This window comes from Oreochromis aureus, linkage group 5, assembly GCF_013358895.1.
Source record: "Oreochromis aureus strain Israel breed Guangdong linkage group 5, ZZ_aureus, whole genome shotgun sequence".
NCBI classification, from domain to species: Eukaryota; Metazoa; Chordata; class Actinopteri; order Cichliformes; family Cichlidae; genus Oreochromis; species Oreochromis aureus.
The window spans coordinates 7402906-7426716 of NC_052946.1; the positions used below are offsets into that span (position 1 = coordinate 7402906).

At 41.9% G+C, this 23811-nt stretch overlaps 1 protein-coding gene across 3 annotated transcripts in view; it reads right to left on the reverse strand.

The window, feature by feature from the left end:
• Positions 1-1397: 1397 nt before the first annotated feature.
• Positions 1398-23811, reverse strand: part of phactr3b (phosphatase and actin regulator 3b) — a 36793-nt gene continuing 14379 nt past the window's right edge. For all 3 annotated transcript variants that reach the window (XM_039611790.1, XM_039611791.1, XM_039611789.1), the window contains exons 9-13: positions 4674-4729; positions 3505-3566; positions 3217-3357; positions 2389-2465; positions 1398-1979 (exon numbers count right to left, since the gene is read on the reverse strand). In XM_039611790.1, the coding sequence (XP_039467724.1) occupies positions 1964-1979; positions 2389-2465; positions 3217-3357; positions 3505-3566; positions 4674-4729 (352 nt within the window). In that variant the 3' untranslated portion in view covers positions 1398-1963. The remainder of the gene's footprint in view (positions 1980-2388; positions 2466-3216; positions 3358-3504; positions 3567-4673; positions 4730-23811) is intronic.

Below are 23811 nucleotides of genomic sequence, written 5' to 3' on the forward strand. Positions count from 1 at the left end.
CTAGTATTGATTGAATATAAATACAAGAGTTGGCTTCGATACTATCGATTTTTGGAGTGATCCATCCACCTCTTAAGGAGGGAAACTAACCACAGAGACCAGACATTTTGTGTAGCAGGTTGTGTGGTAGTGATTTAATAGCTGAAGATGGGCCTTTGAACATGGTCGTCTGAAGACTTAAGAACTTTATAAACCTCCTGTTACATAAAGTATGTTAGTGAGATAGTTCTAAATGAAGAAAAAACATTTGTTTGGGTAAACCTCTTTCTTCTGGCAGTTCTAGCTCCATTTTTCAACTGTAGTAAAATACCATACTGTAAATATTAGGGGCTTCACCACAGCATCTGCCAGTTTGATTAAAGTCCCCCGATAGTCCCTTTCAACCACAGCAACCAGCTCCTAATAATAAATACTTTGTTTAACAACGCTTTTAAAATCTAGTTTGGAAATGGAAATGGTTGTCATCAAGGGACAGTGTCCTTGAGTAAATCCCTAACTGAGCAATCAGCATGCATTGCAGAATGATAGTGTAGAATGGGGAAAAATTGGCTATTGCAAGAAAAACAGCAGGAAATCTGTGTTATTTAAATTTTGGACACATTAGCAATAATGTATTTGGGAAAAACTAAAAATCTAGACGCAGGTATAAATAATTGTTTTAGCCATTTAGCTTTTGTCTCTGTTCACTTCTATTCCCTGAGAGTCAGTGAGAGGGTCAGCAGGAAGTGGAGTGACCCTGGCTTCATTTTTCAGCCTCTGATATTTCCACTTGACTGAAATGTTACATTAGGAAGGTTAGTTTATTTTTTATTATTATTTTTTAATATCAGGTAAGAGGCTTCTAATCTCTTAAAGCGGCTTTTCACTCACCTCACTTGCACCTGCTTCGCCTATCATTTTAATGCGTTTGTCATATAATATTCAGGTTTGACACAACGGCTCGTTCTTATTCCCATTCCTGTGTCGGCGGCATTAAAGCTTATTAGATCAGCAGCTCGCTCCAAATTGGACAAATGCAGTCAGGTGAGCTTGTTTTCACGAGGGAGTTTAAACCCACATGATGTCCCCGGCACAGAGAGCCATTTGTGCAAGGATGACAGAGCGTGAGGATAAGAAACAGGTCACTGCCTGCATTCTGCCAACTAATTGCTGCTTCATCTGATGTGACGAGGTGAACTTCACTCAAATGTTATCATCTACTCACTAAAACTGACATAAATCTAGGGGATTACAACCCATTCATCAGCCGTAGCCAGCTATCATCCGTCACCCTAATTCTGACCTCTCTGAGGAAAAAAAGACTTTGAATCACATTTCTAAAATATCCCACATATCTCTTGTGCTTTTTGATATTAAAATATGATCTGAAGAACACTGTACACACAAGACCAGGAGAGTTTGTTTTTACAAATTTGAAAGCCTGTATTGTGCAGACAATAAATAGTGCTTACAAAGGGATTTTCATCTTGTACACAGACAAGGTTTCTGTTTAAGAACATGTACACTGCCGATATGAAAATCATCATCAACTGAATCAGCGAGACTCCGACACAGCTCGGGGATGTGACTACTGATACTGGAGTGGGATTGGTCGACTCGGTCACATGCACGTGCCCCCCCCTCCCCCGTGTCAAAAAAGAGCGTCTTTTAAAAGAGTCCGTTTACAAAAACAAAAAGAAGTCTCTGCTTTGTTTATTATGGCGAATGCACAACCTCAGCTCTTCCTGCTCCGCTGACAAGGTGAAGTGAGGGTTAAGGAGATGGTCTTCTGAGCAGAAGTGGAGCTTGCTGGGGGCACCCCCCCGTCCTTCTGCTGGCAGATCCATTTCTAGAGACATAGCCTCCAAAGGTTCAATGGACCCAAATATCAGGACACCCAGTGGCTGCAGGCCAATGGAAGACTTTGTGCAAGGTCTTCACTGACGGAACCAGATTTAAGCAACTCTTCACAGAAGAAACCTTGCTAAGGCCGGTGGAACCTGCGAGGCACAAAAGAGGGGAAAGAGTGAGCATGGTTTCATCAATCAGCAGTTCTATTATTACCAAATGGACAGGGCACTTAAAAAAATGGGGTCTTGCGTAAGCACAACCCCAGCTAATTCTTTTTTTTTTAGCTACAGACAGTCCTGACAGAAGCAAAACGTAAGCTGAATATGTGCGGACATTCATTATAGCCGAGAGGTGGTGCAACTTTTTTTTCCCCCCCATCTCAAAGGCCCCGGGTGCAGCTAAATTTAAGATCTACTCTGCAGGGTGTGCACTCATTGATGTTGAATAATGCACTTTCCATTCTTTGCACAATGTCACACCGAACCCCGTCCGCTAACAGTAAAGCTAGCAGAAATATAAAGAAAGGAAGCGCCAGTGACGCCGTGCTCACACACTGACCTTGTCAGATGCTTGCTCGAAGAATGAACTTCCATCTCGTTGCTTTTGAACTCGTTCAGCTCCTTCCGTATCGCTGCCTGCGAAAACAAAAGCAACATGAAGCCTGAGCCCAGGTGTGCCCTCCCTCGAAACCCAAAAGCGGTCGCTCAGGTGGTGGAGCTCAAATTAGGGGGGAACATCTGTGTTTGGGTTCAGATTATGTAAGCTTAGATAGGTTTTTAGGAAGTGAAAAAAAAAAAAAAGTGAAAGTGGCCCAAACGGAATGAGGATTAATGCCTATTAATGGGAAACCAGGAGCAACAATATAACCATCTTCCTCCTCTCACCCCTACCAGTCACAACAGTTGGGTGACCCTCCCTGAGCATGGCACTCCTGGAGGTTTCTTCCTGTTAAAAGGGAGTTTTTCCTTCCCGTTGTTGCCAAGAGCCAACTTATAGTTCTGACTGTTGGCGTTCTCTCTGTTATTATTTTACAATATAAAGCACCTTGAGGCAACTGTTGTTGTGATTTGGTGCCATATAAATAATTTGAATTGATCTGAATTATGTGATGGATTAACCAATTGCAAATGATACATTTATGAATATTTATTGGGTCAGGAAGAAACACTGTCCAATAGGATCTAATGATTGGCAATCATCCAACAATCAAATACCGGATGCTAAATCATCTTTTTAAGACTTATAAATACCCTCCAACAAGGTGACAACACAACAATTAAACAAACAAACAAACAAACAAAAAAAAACAAAAAACGAAAAAAAGGGTAGACGTTTAAAGACTCTGTGCTTTAAAAAAAACAACAACAGTGAAGAGGTTTCAGCTACCTTGTCAGCAGCTGACAGTCTGGTCCAGGGCTTGTCGGCTCTCCTGTCATAGTCCTGAGCTTTGGCCACTTCCACATAGTCGCTAAAACGAATTAGGATCTTTCTGTCCCGCAACTCATCTACCGTCGGCCGCTGGTTCAACTGGAAAAAAAACAAAAAAACAACCAAATGGTTTCAGTTTATCGATGCAATCAATGGATGGTGATAGAAGCTAAATATTTTTTATAAAGCAACAGTGAGTGTGGTGTTGGGGTTCCTGTGGTGAACCCAAACATGGGAAATTCTTACCTTTCTGTTCAGCCGCTGTTTGATCTCCCTCCTCTCCTCCTGCTCAGTCTGGTCATTTCTCTCTGTTGACACATGAAAGGACAAACATTAGATGTGAAAAATGAGGCAAAATGATAGAAGCTCAGGTAATCTGTCTGTGATTAACAGAGCCAGTGTGTCTGATCCTCCTCGCAATCAATATCCCCTAGTGAGCCAGCGTGCAGCAGCGCTCAGGACAAGAAGGAATGCAAGTCAGTCAGAGAGAGACTGGAGCAGATTAGGCCTCTAATAGGATTCATCTTTATTATACAGCCCAGAGATCCCTCGATGTCACTTCATTTATTTTTAATCTCTTGTTTCATTAGAAATTTTGGTGGACTAGTCTGGCAGCTTAAAGCGGGGCTGGCACCTGAGTGCATTTCTTTCTTTTTCATGCAAAAGGAAAACACGATTTCAAATATTAAATTTTTTGAATGTTCTGTGCTAGACGGTGCGTGTCCTCATGCCAAAGGGGTAGCTGTTTGGCTTAAACACATGCTCCTGTGTGGAGAGAGAAAGGGGCAGCTGTTGAGGGCTCACAGGTGGCTCAGAGACACACAGATGTACAAAATCTAGGTCTCCTCACACACTCTTTCGTAAGCGTTCTGTTCTTTCAGGGCAGCAGGACTAATTCCACTGCTTGGAGCGCTACAATCAAACAATTTCTTGCTGCAGAAATGCAGTTAGAACCACAGTAAAATATGTTCTTATTACTGGGACTGCACGGGAACAATTTCCACATAATACGTTGACCCTGTGTAATCAGAGGGGGACTGTTATCTGCTGAAAAAAGAGAATTTGTCCATAATAACTACAGCCTCCTACAATCAAAAAGCAGAGCTGCCATTCTCAATGACCGATTATGAAGTTTTCCGTATTTATCCACTTATTTAAAAATATGATAATATTGTTCAAAGTGTAATCTGTTTTTCAATGTGGCATGAGAGTCCAAAGTAAGCTATTAAAGTAGTATTAAACATATATGAAAGGACGAAAATATGAAATAAATAAGAAGTGGACCATTAAGTCAATGTAAACTCCAGGAGCATCTGACTGTAATATTACAATCGGGATCAGAAACTTCGTTTTTTAAGATGCAGGCCTGCCAGGATGTGGGAGTGGAAAGCTCCGTGGATGCTCGCTTTACTTACGCTTCAAAATGTTCCGGCTCTCCAGCTCCTCCACTGCCGGCCTCTGGCTCAGTCTCCTGCGGAAAAACACCAGAATTACGTTCTGGACCATGTTTTCCTCCCACAGCACCAGTCAATAGTCTTTTCAGTCCTTTCACTGCTACTAGCACTTGGCGCGCTTGTGCCGGTGCGCAGAGCGCCGAGATCCGCGCATCCAAAACGCGTTCCACCTCGAGTCCGACGCGCTGCTCGTTTTGGTCTTTGAAGTGTTACAACTCCACATCGGGAACTCAAAGTCAGGCCCCGTGTTTCGCAGCTCCGTGGAAAGGAAATAATGGGAGATTGTCCCTGACAAAGCTGCTCCGTTTGGATGCTGCTCGAGCAGACGGTGAGTTCAGTGAGCGAGGAGCGCTGGTTGGCTGCTCGGTGGAGTCCCTGCGGACGTTCGGAGAATGAGGAGGGCTCTGCGATGCGCGCTGAGTGGACAGAGTGGTGCAGCACCGCCTGCCTCCTTTTTAGCTCACTACTAATGTGAAGGGGTGGGACTGAGGAGGAGATTCCCTGTGTACCCACTCACACGCAACACGCACACACACAGACGGCTGCGACGAAGCGAGCTGTTTAGTATTGAAACACGTTTACAGGATCAGGGGCAATTCCAGGAATTTAACATGGGGTGATAGAGGAGCACCAACGAAAGAGGGGGGATTAGAAGAAATATATAACAAAAGGGAAACGAACTACCTAAAGTTTAGTGGACAATTTAGCAACTAATAATGCGGGGTTTTTTTCATTTATGGACAGACTTTGCGCCTCACTAAATACGCGTTAGTAACGATATTTTAACGACAAAAAAGCTAAAAAATGCAGATCTGTTAGTTTATTTTGATTAACTGTTTCATTTTGTAAGGTAAAGATGCTACAGTCATACAGAGAAAATCCCCGTGAGCAATCACTTGGCGACAATGGAAAGTAAAACCTCCCTTTTAGCAGGAAGAAACTTCCAGAACCAAATTCAGAGAGCGGTTGGGAGCGCGGGACAGGCCAGAAAGATTTATTTAGCGCAGGAATTTCAGAAAACGGTGAAAGCTTAACCCCATTTGAAATCTTAAAATTGTGCGTTCTGCCCACTTCTTAAGACTTTTTTATTTTCAGCAAAGAAATGTAAGACAAATGAAACATCCCCACTGTTGACAACCTCCAAGCAATACATTCTTTGGCATTTTTTTCTTGATAAATTCCTTAAATAAGTAACTGTTCTGCTATTGACTGGCTTAATCAGTCCAGCACTAACAATGCAGTCATGTGGGCAGATGCTCAGCCCTACATACAAGTTGTACTCATGTGTTAATTCCTTGCAGCTTTTGAGCGGTTTGACAGGCTCAGATTTCTACACCATTCACCATCATCTGATGTTTATGATTCCCTTCTATCGTACATTTCCGCCCTGCTACCAATACATATACAGATTCATAGAAAATGTTTATTTTTTTCTGATTCTGTTTACATTTAGTTCTTTCAAAATAGGCTCAAGGTATTAAAAAGAAATCCTTGTTGGCTTCTACTGCTCTTTGCATATGTAGGACAGCATTAACAGACTGTCCAGCTGCTCAGAGGGAAAAAACCCCAGATGTAACTGCAGTTACAGCCACTAATGTGATGAAAAGTGATCCTGAACACTGCATGGAAAAAAAGCACCTTCCCTCAGTGAGCAAAAGGTTAAACTCTGCTGTCCCACCCTGTGCACAAAATAGCACATTGCTGACCAAAGATTGTCTGTGAGGGAAGGTAATTCACCATGTGGCACGGTCATAGCAAGCATTTACATACTGTACTCCTATCACCTCCAACAGACACATCGATATCTAGCTGATGCAGTCAGTTTTCACATCTCCTTAATCAGGTTCAACTGTCATTCATATCATATTAATGATTAAAAGCAGCCAACTTAAGTCAAAGTTCGGTAAATACCGGGGATCTCTGGCATGAACATGAATCAGCGATTACTTCGAAATTGTGTTTTGAGTGCATTGGGCAGCTGTGACTGTATCATGGTAAATGCATCATGTATGTATCAGAGTAGTACTGTGCAAAAGTCCTTGTACTTGACCATTTTCAGAGGTTTTGTTTGTTTACCAACTTAACACTGACCTATGAGTCATTCAACCATAAAAAAGGCATCAGACTCAAGGAATGAATTGATGTTGTGTCTACACATAACAGACAACTTAGCAAAGAATCAGTTTTAAACAGCATCTTTAGACACTTTGCAACCAGCAGTCTGTCTCAAAAACACATCATTCATTCTGTATTTGTGTACCTGAATCTATGGAAAATGCCAAAGATAACACAGTTTGACAGGCATAAACTAGTATTTTTTTTAACCCAATGACATATTAGCTGAAAACTTGGTATATCTTAGCATGGTGTGCATTGCGTCCTTAAAAAAATGTGAGGAAACTGGAAAAGCGGAGGACAAAAAATGCACAGAGCAAATAACAGAAACATTTCACAAGCTGCAGCATTTGTTGCGCAGGCCTAAAATAAGCCTGTCCTGTGATGGCGTCAGCTGTGACTGGGACCTCTGAGGACTAGCAATACAGGACCACAGACGCGGCGGCACTGGAAGCCTGCAAGGAGTCAGCGTGCTAAATGGAGCGGAGCTGTACTCGGATGTGTGGCGTGCAGCACAAAACCGCTCAGGTCAGCAGCACTTCCCTTGGTTCGCGGAGCAAGTCATATGAGCTGCAGCAGGCGAAGGCATATCAGATGTGTTTCGTGTTAGAAAATTTAGGTGCAGTGGATTAAAATCAAATACTTATTGCGAGTCGCATAAAAGCACGAGTGAGTCAGCCTGTTTTTGTATTTTGCCAAAAAATCCTAATGGGCTTTTAGTCACAGCCTCCTGCAGCGATGTGCACTTCACAAGTGCTCGCCCACTCTGTTTGGGCAGAGGTAAAAGTTCCTTGTTTGTTGAAGAACTCACAAGCATGTCAAAGCGATGAGCCGCCTGTAAGAGCAGGGGCTGATGGGAATGTCAGCCCATAAAAAGTGGAGGAGAATGGGATGAGTCAGGCGCCACGGGCCAGGCGGCGGCCTGCTACTGCCCACTGAGGTGTGTCCTAATCCCTCGCTCCTTCCCCTCAGTGAGAGAGCCCGAGGACAGCAGTGCCACGCTCGGATGTGGAGTCTGAGTGAGCCCAGGATGGCCCTGGGGACCGAGGAGGTGGGGGTGGGGGCTTGTTGCTAAAGAAACCTTCTTTGTACCAGAAGCTCAATATTTATGTAACGTGGTTGTGGAGGACTCTGTTGTGTTTAAATGTTGACCTGGATATCTCGCTCTGTTGCTAGGTCCATCAAATATGAACGACTTTGAGGTCAGTCCTGGTTTGCGCAGCAGTATATTCCATTACTGAGATCACTTCAAACTGAAACTCTATAACCTCTTAATTCAAGTTAGAGCAAAGCTCCAGTAAATAATTCAAACATCTACCAACTACCTTGTAAAGTTATTTTTCTCCTCAAAGCCTTGCTGTGCTATTGATGATCTATGAATGGGAGGCATTCAAACACTCAGACATGAGACCAAGAATCAATTCTTTATCTAGACAGTTGTTGATCTCCAAGGCTTTGCCCTTTTCTTCAGGTCCACAGATCAAGTGGAGGATGATTTCTCGCTTTTGAACAACCCGCTGGGAGCACAGTGTGCAAGAAGCCATTTTATAATAGCTCAGTCTCTCTACAGGTTACTGTACATTGGCTATACACTTTTCACAATGAAGGCAAGACAGCATGAACTCAACCAAACCCTTCCAAACTAAATTCATTCTCAATCATTTCACTATCCCAGATCAGGTCCCGGGTGTGTAAATATGAAAACAAAGAGCCTTATGATTCACACAGGACAAACTGATCCTTGTAGCAAAGCTTCCATGTTGATACCAAAACTGATGGTGACAGGTACACAACAAGTTCTGTAGGTGTTCTTGATGATATTTTAGAGCTTATCATTTCCTGTAAAATGACTAATCATCCTGCAGGATGCAGTGTTGCATCCTGATTTGACACAAAACACATATGAATATGTGTCAGCAGATAGCCTTCACTTGTTTAAATTATTGTAGTCTGTTTGCAATAAACAACTCGTGGTAAATGCAGGAAGCTGCCATGACAATAAAAACATAAGCTTTTTTTGGTGGCATTCTGTGACCTGGTGTTGGCACAACAGATACACTTTACTATATATGGTCAGTTTAATGTAGACGTTATGTAAAAGGGCAAAGAAATGAGGGTTAAACTAAGTGACTGAAGTGATTACCAGTTGAAAGAAAGAATACACTAGCTGACATATGACCTTCTTAAAGCCTGCAAAGTCCACATGTTATCAAAAGTTAATACAGTTAATGTTGGCAAGTGAACATGCTCACAAAGCATGTTTAATGTTTACTTTGTTCATTTTAGCATGCTAAACTTTGCTAATTAGTGAAAAACACAGGTGAAGCTGATTTGAATGTGATTTTGCAGATATCTGGTCTTAAACCAAAGTCCAGCCAATCAAAGACAAAGTAAAATATTGACATGAATGTGGTGCTAGATGAAAAGTTAAATGAGCCAAACACACTTAACCAACTCAAAAAGAAACATTTAAACATCACAGTTTAGACAATATAAATGTCTTTGCCAAGTTTTCACCGTCCATGAGACAAATACTAACACAGCCATAGCAAGCCATGAAATAAGTGTAAAGGAACACAAAAACATCGAGACGAGTGGTGTTAGACAAACTAGCACAGCAACATCTTAACCACAAGCATGGTTAAAATTCTTTATCTGATTTTCTTTAACAATGGATATCCATTAGCCAACATAGCAGATGTAAAAATCTATTTCTGACTCTGTTTGCATAATGACCATTCTAACGGTCAACTTGAGGACCACAATCAGTCCTAGATACTGCATGTACAAAGGCTGTGGGTGACGGGCAAATAAAAATAGCCGTATATGTCACATCTTTGATCGTCAGCGATCTAACCCTAATTTGGCGTGAGGCTGGAAAGAAAAGAAAATCAACCAGTGTTCAGAGTGGGTGCAAAGGCTTTCAGACTTTTGGCATTTCAATGAGAGGGTTCTCACAGCTAGAACTCTAGGGGGGAAAAAAGCCATTGTATGACGTTAATTACTGCTTGTGGGACAGGGATGGTCCATAGTGGTGACAACATGTAATTTGAGGATTTCGCTTTATGCCATATATGTGCAGGTTGTGTCATCCGGTGCTTACGTCTACCCAACTGTTTTACAGTATCTGCCAACTCCAGCCCTGTAACTGGAGTGATGCCCGGTTGTGATGCAGCTCACTATAAAGACACAAATAGAAACCGGAGGGGCACATTCTGAGAAAAGAGTCCCTCGTGTGAAACCACAAAAACGAGAACTACACACTGGCTTCATTTTTTTAACACCTCAGCTGACTACAAAACTAAAGCAATGGCTCAAGGAGGGTGGGTCAGCTGGTTTTTGACTCTGTAAAGTTGACCAGGGTTCTTTATTTTCAATTTTCTCTCTAAAAGCCGTACACTGTGATGTAATGTGGTAATGGGGTCTGATTTCTGGAGTTTGAGGAGAGGTCAAGTAGTCTGATTATGGGAGCGATGGCAGGAAGTGTTAATTATCACTGGCGATGCCAATTCACAAATCAACCTCCTCCAAATTTTCCATATTTTCCACAGCACTGAAAAAGCATTATTCATAAGTCCTGATGAAGGTGAAGATTTCATTTTAGTTCTGTAGCCTTTGACACTTGTGGTTATGCCATTCTTATCCGGTCTTTAGGTCTGACGTTATTAGCCGTTTCCGGGTCCAAACTCCGCTTCAGGTCCCAAAGTCCAAAGAATACTGCGGCATCCCTGAGAGTTAAAAACTGTCTAAATCTTTAATAAAAAGATCAGTCTGGCAGCTCTACCTGGTGTAACAATTAAGTTTAACAACCAGGCATCCATGAAAACAGAATTTATGAAATTTAACGGAGTTAGGAGTTAGCAGGAAGTTAGCTCGCTAATGATATATAAACATAATATATCATGTTCTTTCTGAAAAAATTAAAACGTACAGCTCTGCTATCACTTCCTACATAAATAAAGACAGAAAACTGAACAACAGTGATGTTTGTAGGGTTACTGGAGTTGGGCTAGCTGGTTTATAATGATGTGCTACGTGGTGGCTAGCTACACAGCTATGTTAGCATAACATAAACACAGTGAAGCTGAAGGATGAATGCTAACCTTTTTCCACTCGATAAAAGTTAATGTGAGGGTTCCCGATGCTATAAACGGACCAAACTTCAGTCAGGAGAACAACTGAAATAATCCATCCACAATAAGAGGTTAGTCACTAATTTACTGCTGCATGGGCTGGGCTGTAGTTACATCGTAAGGTTTTAAAAACTAAGCTCTAAAATGAATAGTGATAATAAAAACCGAGAGAGTCTGACAGTGATCACTGCTTTTTTTTTTTTTTAAATTTATTTATTTATTCATTTATTTATTTTTAGGTGCTTGTTCAGATTAAATAGAACATGACACAAAGCATTAAAACATGCTAAAAACACAACAGCCTTAATAAATGCAGAGTAGTTTGGACCCGGAAGCAGGGTTCATACATCATCACTTAAAGATCGGATTGACCGATTCCATCACCGGGTTGGCATCTCTGTCACTGCTCTCAAATGGTTTTTACTCTGACATTCAAAAGCCATATTAATAAATATGTCTTCTTCTGCTCCTCTTGTATATGGGGTCCCTCATGGGTCACTCTTTGGACCACTGCTTTTTTCATTTTATGTATTACTGCTGTCTTGTGTATTTATTCATATTATTTGTATAACTGGAGGGCCCTTACAATATAAAGCGCCTTGAGGCAACCACTGTTTTGATTTGGCGCTATATAAATAAAATTGAATTGAATTGAATTAAGAGCTTCGAAAGCATCTCCCACCATTGCTATGCTGAGGATACACAGCTCTATTTGTCTGTTAGGCCTAACAACCCTGAGCAGCCTCTCCTACCTTAGTGAATGCTTTATTGCTATTACTAATTGGATGCTGTAAAAAGGATCTTGTGTTTACTCCTGCTGTCGTGTCTACAGAGGTCAGTTATTACATCAGACTCCTTGCCATCAAGATAAATTCATCTGCTATGAATCCAGGCTCCCGCTGAGATCTTATTCTACACCTTATTTATCTCCAACCATCAGATCTGAGTCTTTTGATTGTTCTACACCGTGAGGCTGTTGCATCTATATTTTAGAACAGCCTTCCTCAGTGCTTTCTTTAAACAGGTCATTTTTCCTTCATGTTTCCCACATTATTTGCTGGCTAGAGTTCACATTTAATGTATGTATGGAAGTATGCACGTAGAAACAAATGTAAGGTACACGCCATGTATGTTTTCATCTGAACTGTGAAGCACTTGATAACTGTGTGCTTTAAAAACTGCTACACAAATAAAGTTATTATTATTATCATCAGGAAACCCTGAGTTTCTGTGCAGAGTGTGCTTCACCACGCAGGCCAGCCTCCGGTAGATCACACGGGTTCTTGTTTAGTTTGTCATTTCTCTGTGCAGTGTAGAAATAAGGCTGTTTGTTGTCTAAATTCCTTGAGTGCTCTGTGCTGACTGGACGCATGGGCACCATAACACCTGCTACAATATTCTCTGCACACACAACTGATGAAACAGTCAGGGTTATTCCTGCATAGAGGAATTTCTGGAACTCCGCCATAACAGGTTGTAGCCAATATCCAAAACTTACAGACTTCTGCCAAACAAAGAGACGTAGAGTCATTGAATCAATCGAGTGACTCAAGAATGCAACGTCTATTTTGGCCCAACGTCCACATGTTGCTGCAGAGTCTGAATTCTATGCAAATTCACTTTTTTTTAAGAAGCTGTTTTGCAAACTTTAAAGTTTTTGCTATAACATTTTCGCTCCCTTCATTTTGCTTCTACACCTTTGTATGCTTTACTATTATGACGACAACATGTGGCTAGCTAATGTTAGACACTTTTTAAAAGGTATTATTGTAATTCACAGTCTTTACACCTCTTTGGTGCCCTCCTCTATTTAGGCTTTGACTGAATCCTCACTTACTTCAATCATACATGCAGTTTTGTGTTATGATAATATTAACAAGAAATTCATGTCATGACATAAAAACAGCTTGCTGTTTAAATATGAAACAGCTTGTTACAAAAACAACTATAGCATCATGTGATTTCTATACACGAACAAGGACAGTTCTGGAGGACAAAGGACACTTGATGACATTGCCTGCACAGTTCAGCAGAAAATTCGCTCCAGTGAATAAAACATCTTATCTTTTGCAGGTCAAACAGTCCCAAACAAGATAAGAGCAGATAAAAGAAGAGTGATTGGTCACACTTATTATTAGCAGTTATTATGTTGCATGAGATTCTCATGTTATTTTTCTCTCCTGAGGTTTGGACATTTGGAACTGCTGGAAATTTTTTTGCATCACGTACACTGCACAACAAAGCAGCAGGCCTTGCTTTTGTCGACTGCACTCTTCTCTGCTGTGAAAGTCCTCAAGACTCACACACTTCTGTATCTATGAAAGTAATCTTTTTGCCAAGCAAACTTTCTTTTCTTGCCTGCAGGGCAGAAAAAAAAAGAAGAAAAGGAGTGAGGGGGAAACCCAAAGAAAGCAATCATTAATATTTCATGTCGGCTGAAACAGATTATAAAGCTGAAAGTATTCTCAGCTCCAAGGAAGAGCAGCCTGCTGCCATCTGACAGGCTTGGTTGCCTGGAAACTGCTATTGTGTCAAATGCAGCACATGGTGATATAATTTGAAAGGAAATCCTTTTATGTCAGTGGAATGATTAAATTAAGCCCAGCTCTCTTAGCTCTGGCACTCGAACGCTTGTCTTTCTTCACTTTGTGGACTGTAGCTCTGTCCGAGTGTAATGATTGCCCACTAAAGTGATCACAGATAGATAATAAATACACTGTGGAAATGAGGTGTACTTGAAACTCCCAGCACTGGGATTCCTGAATGATAACACTGTTGTCTTGCAGTCAGCTGCTGTGTGGCCAGTGCAGCTCTGAGTTATTTATAGCAGTTCCGCACAGCAGCTGTGCTTAGTCACTCCATCCTACTTCACACAGTGAGATGTGGTGTCAGCAGATATTGGTCTCTGTGCCACAAATACCCAATTATTGGTTCCTCTGTGGCTCTGCAGAAGGAGGCAAATACTGAGTGGGCTCCTGTCACCATCACCATCACTGCTACTGCTGTGTCTTCCTTCCTTCTGCCTTCCTCTTCCTTTAGCATAACTCTTAATTTGAAATACCCCAAAGAGAGCAGGCGTGCTGAGTGGAGTTTTATCTCCACAGACATTTTCACTGAGGATGACCCCGCAGCAGAAATAATCCTGTTAGCTGAGCTAATGAGCATGGCTGAGGAGGTTAATACTGCTGTGCTAAATTACTTCAGCACAAATTTGAATTGCAAAGACAAGAAATGTTTTTATAAGAAGCAGTCACATTCATTGATATAATCTTGTTATGTCAGCTCATCTTGATAGTTTAACTAGTTGTACATGTCTATACTGAACCCTGGAAGTCAGGAAGGCGAGAGCATCCAACAGTGATGGGGTCAGTCTGTTGTTTCAGATAGTGGTTTGTCTTCTTTGACCTTTGGATCTCAACACAGTAAATGACATGTGTTCGAACTCATTGCAGCAGGAAGGCATTTTCTTATCGATTCCAGCTGGAGACACAAATCCCCTCTGAGGTTGCATCCGGTGTAAAACTGTGACAAATCAAACATGCCGCTGTGGCAACCCCTTGTGACAAGGGAGCAACCGAAAGTAGCAGTGCTATTAATTACAGACGGATAGTTTTCAAACACTTAGCTGTCTAGCTAATGAAAAAAAACAAATCAACAGGCAAGTGCTACAAATCTACCACCAGCTTTAACGCATCAGACAACATCAGACCACAACCTGCTTAAAGATACACACACATGCCGCTTTACTGTACAAATTCACACAATTTTTTTTCTATGCCTAACTAAGTGCTATTTAACATTCACACACACACACACACACATTCACAGCAACTTTGTATCAAACCACCAACCTTCTGATTATTAGACCTGCAATCCCACACAGAGGGTAAAAGAACTTCCAGCCTTTTATGTTTAGAGTGATACAGAGTGCTAAATACGTGTTTTTGCTAATAGTAAATCATCTTTATTAAAAATAAAAAAATATAATCAAAGTACAAGTCTAATCAATATATTGAATGAATAAGAAAAATGGTTCTAATATCTGGATTGTATTGGAGGAGCCGGATCAAAGCTCCACAGAGTAAATAAAGCAGAGTATGGTTTAAAGGTAGGAACCTGTGATGGGTAAGTTACTAACATATCTGTGCATCTGTGCAGTGGTTCTCAGTGAGATCCACCCCTCTGTTTTCACATCTGGATTAGGCAGATGAACGGAGTCCATCTGTTCACCCCCCATGAACATTATTGTGCACATATACATTACTGCCTTTTCCTGCATGGTCAGCTCCAGTTCCAGTCACATCACAGGTACACACAAACAAACAATGGATGTAAAAACTCTAAGTAGCAAAACTAAAAGCAGCAAAACACTTCCGCAGGGAATTCAGGTCACTGACGCTTCAGGCACTTTTTATTAAGTCATCAGATGCATGATCACTACCCTCTCATGACCTTACACGGTCTGCAGAAGGGCTGCAGCACAATCTCAGCAGTATGATAAAAGAAGTGTTTACAGCGTCACATTTATGTAAGCAATGATGTCCTCAGCTGAGGGCACAGGCTGAGGGTGCCCGCATAAAAGCCTGCACAGGACACAGGACAGAGGTGCAGGTCATGCAGTAAACTGTGGTCTGCTCTCCAAAAATAGAACAACACAGAGGGCAACGGTGTCAGTTTGATCAGAGAGAAATGACCAGCAGAGAAAGCACAATCTATTTATCTGCGGGGCCCGGGTTAAAGGAAAGGGAAGCTGGGCTCTGACGTAGACAGGCCATTGATTATGGGTGCCGCTGCACCATTTCGCCACTGAGAGCTAAATTTAGAAAGAGAGGGTTCCCTTCTGCTATCCTGGGCCAGCCTGCTTCTCTGCATTCTGCTGCAGAGCGCCGTGCTTAAGTAATGCAAATCAATGCAACATGGTCTGTGCGCTTCGGTGAATATCAGTGCATGTGTTGCATCACAGAAAACATGAAAATACAACAATGCTCTCACACATTATGTGCTGACTGTCTTTAAAGACAACAATCCTGATTCAGGGTTGTCAGTCTGACACTGTTTTGTGACTTAATGAGCCTCCTGGTAATTACTATGATGCTTAACAGCAATGCAAAGTTTCTTAACTGGATTGAAACGTCCATAATGTAGTTAATGCATTCCTCCAAAAAGCATATGTGTAAAGGAACAGAGCTGTGAAGTGGGAGGAACTATTTCGGGAATCCCCGGGTCTATCCGTTTTCTCCCACAGATAGGTGACTCAAAGTTGCACCATTTCTACTGCTTGGATCTGCTTTACACTCTGCCTGTTTACGAAGCTGGTGTGAAAACAATATATCAGTGATGACTTGCATTTTGGTAGGAAACATTCAAACACCAAGTTAGATTACTGACATAAGTTCTGCAGCCTGCTATTTGTTTAATCTTACAGCATTTGTCAATGTATATATGTACAAAGTAGCTATAAAATTTATATTTTAAAAAATATTAACATCTTGAGGTGGTTTAATGCGACTCCAGTTAGATTACACTGCATTTCAGCCCTGATGCTCATGCTACTCAAATCAGATTTGCGCGTGTCTTTTGCATCGGTTGCCAAGCAAAATTCAGCAACAGCGTCACAATCAGAGCAGGAGAATCCAAAGTGCTGCAAGTAAAGCCTAAGGAGGGCGACACAGAGAACAGCAGTGTGTGGACAAATGCTAAAATCAACTGTGAGTACACACAAAGAAGAATCTGCACTACACTGCAAGGTAGTGGACTAGCAAAAGAACGGGTAATACACAATTAAACACAAATGCAATGGGAGTACAAAACTTTTTTGGGGGGGCAAGGCACCAACATCTGTGGGGAAATCTTGAATTGTTTGCATGTAGGACAAACCCTGATAAACTACGGAACCTGGTGTTGTCACCAGCACACCTGGGCAGATGTGTAGTTGATGAAAACTATATTTTTAACACAGCAATGGCTACAGATAGGTTTCTGATATCTAGACACATTAATCCAACCTGAATACTTCCCAATAACAGCGTGCACAGTGTTTCCTAAAGAATCTGACACGAGGAATCAGTCTGGTTTTGCCAAAGCGCTCTGAATTTCTTCACTAGGGTGGAAATTTTTAAGGGATAAAAAAAGTGTCACAATACGACTGCTATAGCTACATCATGCATTTACATTTCCTAGCACACACAACAACAACACAAACCCAAACAAGTCTTAGAGCAGTGTGTCAGCCTCCAATGGCAATTCATGGTTCTATCACACTAGAGTAAAAATAGAACAGCTATGGGGAAAAAAAACCCCAAAAACCTCAACGGTTGCCTGGTGATTGCATTCAGTAACTGACAGCAAGCAGCTGCCTTCAACTCCAACTTCTGGGTGACCACTTTTGATCGCAAAGAGACCAATGAAGCAACCCGTCTCCAAACAATTACAATCTGAAGGCAATCACTATCAGACAGAGTGGTAAAGGTTTGCAAATACTTGCAGTTTCATTTGTAAACACAGCCTGCCAACAAATCACAGCCAATCTGAGTCAGTCTGCGCCAATAAGTGCAACTGGTCTGCAACTGTTTGCAGCAGGGGCCTCAACTCAGCTGGTTGCTAACTGACTGCATTCTAGATATATTCCTATATTAAAGCAAAGCTGGCGAGTGCCTAAGTCATTTTGCAGTTAAACTTCGTCACTATTTGTGGAGTGAAAATGGCAAGTAGTCCTCGCTGGAGCACTCGCCATTTTCACTTCATATATCAGGACATATTGTTTGGCCTGTACGTAACAGCAGAAAAGTAGGGCTTCGATCGACTGATTAGAAAGCTCGATCCAAGACGCAGCATTCCAGGTAAAAAGAAATCCATGGTTACTTTACTGTGGTTAAAATAAAACTATTTCCAGGGAAAACACTAACTAGGCTCCTTTTTTACTAACGTTTGACCTTTGCAGTGTCACTATATAATGCTGTGTCCCTGCTATTACACTACAACGATGCTGCTGGAACCTTGTTTCTAAAGAGTCACGTTCATCAAGTAGTCTGTCACATGCAGCTGACTGAAAAGTTGAATCAAAAGATCTTTTATGTTGTTTCATTTTTCACTGTTAGCACTATTAAATGCTGCTGCTTGCACGCTGCAATCATGATAAAATGTTCCAGATTTATTTTTAATATCGTGTGAAATACTGTTATCACAAATTTCCATGAAATATCGTGACGTAGTTTTAAGGCTACATTGCCGTCCTGGCTGAGCCTCTAGTATTTAGACCATAAACATGCCAAAACTGCAGGATTGCAGATAATTCAAACTTCTGTCTCTGTTGTAAATACTGATGAAACCATTAAACTCTCTCTGCAAACAGCTTAGCACGTTGCTATCACCTCGGCTTCATCTATATTATTATTCTAAATAATGTGCTTCTCAAACCTGTCAACGTGTGGGGCAGTTCCCCAGCACCTCCTTACTCCGTACTGTATTGTATTTCTGAAAATGCAGTGTCGACTTCTAGGATACGTCCCTTTTTACACAAACAAAACCTACTTTATAAAAACAATTTGAAAAAAAATATCTAAAAATCACATTTAAATTCAGGACAAAGCCACTTTAAAATGTTGACTGGATCAGCTCAGGGTAACGTGCAGCTGTCTGTCATGTGTGCTGCTGCCCTGCAGATGACTCAAGGTGAGAACAACTGATTGTTCTCTGTCCCTAATGAAGGCTGTTCTGTTCCTGATGTTGCACAAACAGCTGTGCCTCCCAAGGCCCTTCACAGCTTCAACCAGGACACACAGTGCTCAGCCACCTCCACAAACACAGATCTGTTTGATTCAGCACGAATCACTCAATGCGACACATTAAGTGTGATTCACTCATCGCGGACACAATCACCGGTGCAGGATGGGTGTTTCGAGAGCAGGCACGGGAGAGGCCGAATCAGCGTTTGTTTACCGCTGCTGGGAGGGAGAGACTCATCACGTCCTGTGCCAGAAGCCCGTGGTCAGCAGGACGGAGACGCTCGCAGACAAACATAAGGTTCTGTTAACCTAAACAATGGCACGCCTCAGCTGTCCGCAGACCTGACTCAGTTCATGTGGATGAGTCTTGCTGACCAGCCAGGGTGGGTCAGAGCTGAGTGAGGCAGCGCCTGTGAGAAAGCCTGCAAACACAAAACTCTGCAGGCACTTTATGGCTTGGATGGGACACTTGTTGCACAGAACAGTCCATCTGAAATTGAAGATTACCTCAATCAAGTCATGATAAAGGGACATTTCAGCCAGGGTGCAGACAGTGCTTCCACTGTTTTTAACACTCAAGTCTCACTTTAGCTATTTGAATGTTATAACTTTGCTCTCCTGTGCGGCTGGATGACAGAACAACAGCACAAGCGAGCATGGCCTACAGTCCGGCTACTTTCTACACTGCCTCCATCGGACAACAGAGCTCTCTGCAGGCAGACGGGCATGCAGAGCGCACTCGACCATGAATATGACACTGCTTAAGCAAGCAGTATCATCTTTGGGGAAAGTGCTTCTCTTTTTACCTTAAAGCAGCTTCCTTTATTGGCTGTTGTTACTGCAGTTGTGTAAGACCTTCCAGGGTTTGTCACTGATAAAAGCTGAGGTTGCATTGGTATGTGTTAAATCACTGTCTGGCTGTAAATCAGAGGTCAGCCACTGAGATCAGAGAAATCCTCTGTACATAAGCAGACACAATACATGAGTATGCCTCTAAATGCTGCCGTTAGGCTCAGACAGCTAGTCCCAAAAGCAGCAAAATAACATGTATATCTGATGGACTCTGGATGACGGCACCTACATAAAGCTTTCCTCTAATGTTCGGCAAATTCTGCGTTGTGAGTTGGACTCGCTCTGCTCGACCTCGAGCTGCACATCTTTTGATATTTTCTGAAATTTTGCTGCTTAAGTCTTCTAAAACCTGTGAACTGTGACACATACCACAACAGCTCTACAGACTGGCAGTGAAGTCACTGTTTTGGTGTCTGTCTTCACAGCTCAAAGGATTTTTCTGTCATCGTCTTGTGCTCTATTTATTTTTCCAAGTCCACCAGTGGATTCCCCTTCCTTCTCGATACGTGCACTTCCTGCGCTTTGACTCTTTTTTTTATGGATGATCTGTTTTGAGGTCACAGCCAGCTCTCTGATCTTCATGTCAGTATAATTCAACTGCAGATTTTTACAAGCAGATAACTTTTGCACATCTGAAAAAGAAGGCTTTACACCCAGTTGGCTCTTTGTATGAAATGACACAATGTACTTTACTATGCCTGCTTTTGGCTCAATGTCTCGTTTGAATCATAAACTGTATATAAAAGATGGATGTAGCCAATTGTGATGTCACCCACTGGTTTTTGCACATTGCAAATTAAAGGTGCAATTTCATTTTCATGGTCATCAACTTGTTAGTTTTGCTCAGCCAGAACTAGTTGAGATAGATGAGGGTTTGAACTGCTAAGTTATCAGCTATCAGGGTATGCTTCTATTAAGGCCTGACTTCTGCAGGGAAGCTTTGTAGGGCCTGCTGATGTAACCTACATAAGTGGTGACGTCATTTAAGGCACTGCCGGTTCATTATGTGTTAATTACTATGTGGCTGCTCTGAGTGTTTATAGCTATGCCAGCCATGATAGAAATTAATAAAATGCTGGGAGGTTTTTCCCCGCTCTTTCTCGGGGTTAGTTTTTCGTATATTCCCCTCACGTCTACTCCAACTGTTATATTTGTGTTTCCTTTCAATTCAATTCAATTCAATTCAATTTTATTTACATCACAACTCACAACAACAGTTGCCTCAAGGTGCTCATATTAACATTTTATCGGTTATTATTCCTTATGCTGACAGGACGATTGTTATACTGATAAATTAAAAAAGATGGTGAAAAAGTATCTGCGCAGGAGGAATCGAGGGCGCTGAACAGGCGAATCACAGCAGATGCGTGCGGCGTCGACTGAGGTGTAGTTACACTTCGAGGGTTCAGCTGTAGGTTACAGTTTGGGGTTTCAGACACCACTACGGCATAAATTTCCCCACTCCACAGTCATGCGTAACTTAAGCCCTAATACAAGTACAACAGGTTAGTTACAATAAAATGTACCAATGAGAAATTATTAGGAATTAAGAGTGTAAACAGCCTATTCCTACTATAAAGAGAAGCATTTTAACATGACAGTCTAAGGAAACGACTCACTTCTGGATGAACTGAACTTGGCTACAGGTTGCTGCTTGGTTCAGAAACATAATTTAGTACCTTTGGTGTATGTGGATGTTTTTATGCTGTATAGAGCTGCAGTCACAAAACTAATCGCTGCAGTAATGTAGCACACAGTGAACTGGGTTTTATCAGCAGGGAACTTGGCTCACAACAGAGCAGCTGACCTCTGTCCTTACCTAACACAGTGCACACACTGTTCATACCCAGAGCCCCACTGTTACACTGTGCACTTATGACACACAATTGATCGCTTTCTGTTTTCATTATGCAAGAGTGATCAGGAGTTGACTTTATATAAGTGTTGCTTGGGGTCAAGCTGGGTCTCACTGTACTGCCCCCTGCAGAATAAAGACCACAGAAAGTTTAGGGGCAAAAAGTCCATGAAGCCTTTTTTTTTTTTCTATTTTGCAGTTACTTGCTGAAATGTGTCTGTGCACATGGAAGGAGGCGTGCTTGGAACTAGTCTGGGTTTGTGATAATGTCACGTATACTGCATGCAGGCATAGGAACGGTGCCTATCCAGACTAGCACGCAGCTGTGAAATGCCTCTGGTGAAAGCGCAGGGAAAAGGCACATGGAAAAAGCCTGATGCCAGGTTCAAAGGAGCTAATGAGAAGCATTATTTAGCCTGTCTGAATGTCTCCCTGCTTTACTCATCTCTCACAGTTAAGTTACAAAGCAGGGAGCAAAAGGCTTAGCTGTAAATTAATTAGGCTTCATCAAACACTCAGCGCCTTGTTTCCCGTCTCACCACACTGAGACGGGAATGGAAAGCACCTCTCTCTCAGCTCAGACTCTTCATCTCTCTCATTAACTGCTCTGACCTCTGATGTGTTTGGATACCGAAGGAAATTACATCCAGGACATCAAGAGAGTTCACTGACTCCATGTGACGTTTCAGTTGCAAAAGCCACTTGACTGTTAGTCTAATGACCATTTCTAGAGAAACATTCAGATGGCTGGGTCAGAACTTGGCACAAAAAACATGACAGGATGGATCCATCCTGCCCTGTATCAATGGTTCATGGTTGGTGATTGTGTAATGGTGTAGGGGATATCTTCTCCACATTAAGCTCCACACAGTATTGTTGCCATCCATCCCTTTATGACCACAGTGCAGCTATCTCTTGACATGACAGTGAGTTCTCTGTACTCAAATACCCTCCACAGTCACCAGACGTCAATCCAACAGACCACCTTTAAGCCCCTAAACACATTATATTATACAATGGGATATAATGCAACACATCCAGATCATACTTTACAGCTGTGTTTCCCAACCTTTTAGAGGCACGGCACATATTTCACATTAGAAAAGTCACACGGCACAACACCAAACAAAAATGTTCCCACGCACCAGGCATAGCGGAATTGGCTCGTCTGACCCCGGTACACCTTTTTTGCTTCCTTCTGACCACTACTCATGCTAGGGCCTTCATCTGGGTCTGAATTTTCTCCAAGACCCAGGTCAGACTGACTACTTTTTCTTTTAGAATATTTATCTATTGCTGTTATACGCTGCGTCGTCTCACAGCATGACTATTATGCAAGTTCTTCTTCGTCTTCTTCTGTTTTACTGGCAGTTGACAACCCATTTAATTAGAGCAGGTATGTAATTGTTCTGCGCGTTACTCACGCCGATCACTTAGAGTACTAATCAGGTGGAACCAGGTAATCTTCCACGGCACAACTGATCATTTCTCACGGCACACCTATGGGCTGCGGCACAGTAGTTGGGAAACACTGGTTTAAAGTATGAAGTATTCATATTTAGAAAGCATCTTTATTGTATAAGACTTGAAATGCCCCTCATGTATGACAAACAACATTTTACTGCTTATTCAACATTTTAATCCAATCGTGATCCTTATTTAACCTGAGATTAAAAAACCATCTGTGTGAACATGAACGACCCAATGAAGGAAACCACCTGACTCTGTTAAAAAAATAGCTCCAACAACACTTTGGACACACTAGAGTCACATTGGTATCCGCCGCTTAACTTCCCATTTATTGTCTGTGGTTTGGTTCACGGGCAGACTCCACAGTGAGAATCACCACAGTGTCTCTCATATCCTCCAGAGATGAACCTCCAGTGATTTAGTCTTAGTCTTTCTCATAGAAAGCCAAGAATGTGGCATGGGAACTGAACAGTCCTTATAGTCAGTCTATAACAGCACAGTAAAGTAAACAAGTGCTTTTAAGAGAAATTTGTTGGATTGTAGCATTACAAATCAAGTGAAACTGCAACCACAAAGATTCCCGATCATCTCATAGAGGAACATACAACAACCTCGTTATGAAACACAGCTAAGCCACTGTATGCAGCAAGCACAGAACAGCAGAGGCATTTATCTGAAGTACAATTAAAGCCTCCTTTCAGCGGTTTCTTTGTTCTGCTGAGAAATATGCATAAAATCAAAACAAAGACCTCAAAGAAGCTGAAACTCTCCATAGAGCTGAGAGGACCTGTAAGGCGGCAGGATTCTCTGCATCATCGTCATCACAATGCATATTACACATTACACACAGAGGTCCAACCCATGGTTACTACAAACTGACTGATTACAGCAGTAGACTCCTCTTAAAGGAACCTGTTCAACAAAAGCAAACAGCATTACAGTATAACGCA